We start from the raw sequence: 4,146 nt of genomic DNA on the forward strand, positions 1-4,146 counted from the left end.
TTGATGGCAGAGATTCCCCAATGGCCGCACCTAGCTGAGCACACGACAGGTGATAGCTCCAAGGCATTCATACTCACTTGTCTACCAAGACAGAGACTTTTGCACACTGTATAAAGTCAAGTGTGTGATTTTGTAGGAGTTCTATCACTTTGACCTGAGAAATGGCCATCCTACAGGCAGTAAACACTGGCAAGGAAACGTTATCACAATTCACCAATGAATGTAGCTTCTCATGTTGCAGCAGCTGCTGACAAATTGGCAGAAAGACCAGAAACACTGAGTATCGCACATCGGAGTGATCAGTTCAAGTGGGTGGTCTGGCCCTTCCATTTTATCAACCATTTCTCTGAACACGTGTTTTTACACCTAGCAAAGTTCCTAAGGAAGCAGACAATACCATACAATATTTGACAGCTCTGTGTTTTGGGGGGTGGGGATTTCGTGTTGGGTGCCAGGGGTTGGCTCATTTACAGATGTTTACTGAGTCACTACATACATGTATTTCTTCCAAATAAAAACACATCCGAATATTTGGGATATTTCTACATGATATAGAGATTAAAAGACATTTGAGCATTTCCTTAAAGACCTCTACATAAAAAGTCCGACCTTGTAGTAAGTTATGACACCCCAGAGCACAGCATTAGCTGAATGAGCACTGGGTTCCCAGCTGGAGCCAAAGCAACCCCAGGGTGGAGGCTTCCTTCTGCCCCCATGGCTGGCACTCCAGCCGCCTCGGTGAGTGCTCTTTCCTATTAGGCAGAATGGTGATACACATTTGTCCTTTACTGAGCACCTACTCCATCCCCGAAATGCTACAGCCAACAGGGACACAGAGATGAGAGGGCAGAGAGGCTTCCACAGATCCCAGATTCCTGGGAGATGTCCCAGGGGAACACGGAACTGTGGTTTCCTGTGATAATCACATACAGATCACTTTCTTCCCATTCCTGGATATACACGTGAATTTTCAACAAGAAGGAACAGGAAACATTTTAAGGGATAGCGGCCCCTTCAAAACTCAGTTGCCAACAACCTGCTAATTTGCCAACTTTCAAAAGATGTGGATGTGTCACACAGGTTCCTGCTGAAGCCAGCACCGTGTTTGCCCTGACTCTGCACTCCCGAGGGTAGGAGTCACATCTGCAAGCACTTATGTGACTACACCAGGAAGTCTCTCTGCCCCGACAGGCCTCCGAGGGAAGGGTCCCTCTTCTACACCAGCAGCTCATTGTCCTGCGACCCAGTGACCCTCTGTTTTACTTACATTTTTTTTCATTGGGAGCAGTCTAGATATAAATGTCCAAAACAAAAGAGAAAATAATAATATCAAAAAGTCATTACAAGAATGGGCCATGAGAGCAATGAGGCCCCAAGCCCCACATGGCAGATCAGGCCCACACAGCTCCTCTGGGGCTGAGCAGACCTCCCAGTGTCCCGGCCACTGCCCTGACCAGGGGTCCCTGTGCCCGCCCCGAGTATGTACCCCATCTTGGTCGTTTCTTTAAAATAAAAAGCAAACCCTTAGAGCACTTTACAAATTTACAAGAAATTCTTGCATTTTTCCATGCAGCCCTCATGACCATCCTGTGAGGTCGGCACAGATGTGGAACTGGCAGTGAGGTGATGAGGGCTGCACAGCAGCGAATGGCAGATTTTCTCACTCCATTCTCGGTTGGGTGGGACTCCCTGGTGACAGGTTGGGCCCCTGACCTTTGCCGGCTGCTGGAATCAGACTGACATGCTGCCCACTGCACCGTGACAGGGTCGCAGACGCCAAGGCAGACCCAGTGTGGGCCAGTCGAAGTAAGCTTGGCTGTGGGCATGTGTCCATGTGCTGAACGGGGGCACCTTGAACTCCTGACATGGCCCCACAACACCCCTTGGGAAACCGTGGAATGAGTACAAATTACACAGCAGGACAGAGTCACAGACTGTCACACACACGAGGCAAGGTTTACAGCACAGAGTTTTATGTCTGGGTAAGTGCAACACCATGATTGACAGAAGTATAATTAAGGAAATCCCACCCTCAGGCAATTATGGGCACAAGACATAAACCGAATCAGGAAAGGAGAGCTGTGGAGACATCCCAGAACAAATGAGCAGGGAATTTCAGATGGAAAGAATTGGGACCTTGTTGTTCTGCCCTGAAAAGCAGGCACGACTCGTGGGTGCGCCGAGTGGAGCAAGGGTCTGCTTCGGGGCAGAGAAGGCAGCCACACGCCACGTGGGTAGGCACAGCTTCTCCCTCAGCAGCAGTCGGTCCTCCCCACGCTTAGACCCACGCTCAGGACTTTGTACATCCCCCCCAGTACTCACGCTTGCTACATAGAGGACGGAGGGGACCCCCAGAAATGGGTGGGAGCAGTAGAAACAGGAGGATGGAAAAAGGACAGTGAGAAATTGTCACAGGTTGTGCCTAGAACTGATAAGCAACAAGCACATTTGACACATCAGTCACAGGCGCTGAAGGAGGAGCAGATCCGAGGCCCAAGTCTGAGCTGGGAGAGAGAAAGGTCATGCACGCTTTGGGTTGCAAGCGACCTTGCTTACTCCTCGGCTGTGGCCTTAGGACTTGCTCCTAGGTGCGCCAGCGAAGGAGAAGAGAGCCACGGAGAGGTGCACTCTCCTTAATACCTGCTCGGGAGCCTGCAGGCGGTTCTGAGGCCATGGCAACAAATCATCTCTTTAAAGGTCTTCCGCATCTCTTGGCTGCGGAAAGCATAGATCAGAGGATCGATCACAGAGTTGCACATGATGAGTATGAGGTACATGTTGAAGTGAGACATAAAACAAGAGCAATAGAGGTTCTGGGGGCACGAAATGATCACGATGAGATGGAGGAAGAACGGGGCCCAGCACACGATGAACACGCCCAGCAGCATGGCAAGGGTGATGGCGCCCGTCATGCCGGTCCTCTGAGGTGCGGAACCACATCCAGGCAGAGCTGCGATGCGCTTGATGTGGGTCCGTGCCAGGAGGAACATGTGTATGTACAGAGACACCATGAGGAACAACATGGTGAAGAATATGCAGATGAGGCAAATGATAACGTAAGTGGATTCGTAGTAAATGATGAAAACAATGCCGCAGCCTGTGCAGAAGGTCCAGATGCCCGCGATAATCACCCCAGAGCGCTTCACCGTCATGATGTGGTGGTAGCGCAGGGCGTAGAAGATGGTGACGTACCGATCCACCGCGATGGCCAGCAGACTGCACATGGAAGCCACCACGGAAATGCAGATCATGGAGTCAAAGACATTGTCAATGTGACGCACAAAGACATCCGCTATCACCAGGTGCTTGTTGTTTATTAAGTATATGGTGATGGTCTCCCAGGCATTGGACATGCTCACCAGCATGTCAGCCACTGCAAGGCTGCACACGAAGAAATACATGGGAGAGTGCAAGTTCCTGTTCTTCACGATGGCGCCTATGACCAAGATGTTCTCCAAGAGGCTGATGAGACCCAGCGTCAGAAACACTTCCACAGCGATGCCCATGTCTTCACAGAGCAAAGACTTGTTCCTGACATTTGGTCCTGAAAGGTTGCCCTCTGTAGCATTCAGGTTCAGATCCAAGAAATGCAGGTGAAATGAGGAATTCATTGCTGGAGAAAATGCCTCCTCTTCTTGGCACAAATTTACTGTAAAACAGGTTTTTAATTCACAGCTCAGAGAGGTTAACAGTCTACCAAAGAACTACAACCGCATGCCCAAAGCAAGCACACCTAAGAAAGGGAGTGAGGAGGGGGCATGGCTTGCCCCATTCTGACTCGCATTCCTGACCCCCGAATACTGTCCTGCCTGATGCGCGGGCGGAGCCTTCTCACCAGCCTCTTCCGCTCTCCTCCCTTTCAGCTCCTTCACATACGCCTTAATAGAGTGACATTCATCTCGATGTGCCCAGGACAGTTTCACTTTGTGTGCCTGTTGTCCTGGCACCCAGGGTCACTCTCCAAAGTGTCCCCAGTTCATAACCTACGAAATCCCAGCCAGTCTCCTGATTTTCACATTCCTAAGGCACTACATTTTCTTGAAGTGAGCTCCAATTTCTGAAGAATACACAGACAGATGCATCCATAAGATTTGTCCTGACGCCTCTCAGACCCGCTAGGACCCAGCCTCCATAGTTGCAGGCTGT

General features: G+C 50.3%; 1 protein-coding gene across 1 annotated transcript; it reads right to left on the bottom strand.

Annotated features, from left to right (window-relative positions):
* Positions 1-2,633: 2,633 nt before the first annotated feature.
* Positions 2,634-3,611, bottom strand: MC5R (melanocortin 5 receptor). Its single transcript, XM_069468284.1, has one exon. It carries the CDS (start codon positions 3,609-3,611, stop codon positions 2,634-2,636), a length of 978 nt encoding a protein of 325 aa, XP_069324385.1.
* Positions 3,612-4,146: the final 535 nt, after the last annotated feature.

Source organism: Eulemur rufifrons, chromosome 5, assembly GCF_041146395.1.
Source record: "Eulemur rufifrons isolate Redbay chromosome 5, OSU_ERuf_1, whole genome shotgun sequence".
Classification (NCBI taxonomy): Eukaryota; Metazoa; Chordata; class Mammalia; order Primates; family Lemuridae; genus Eulemur; species Eulemur rufifrons.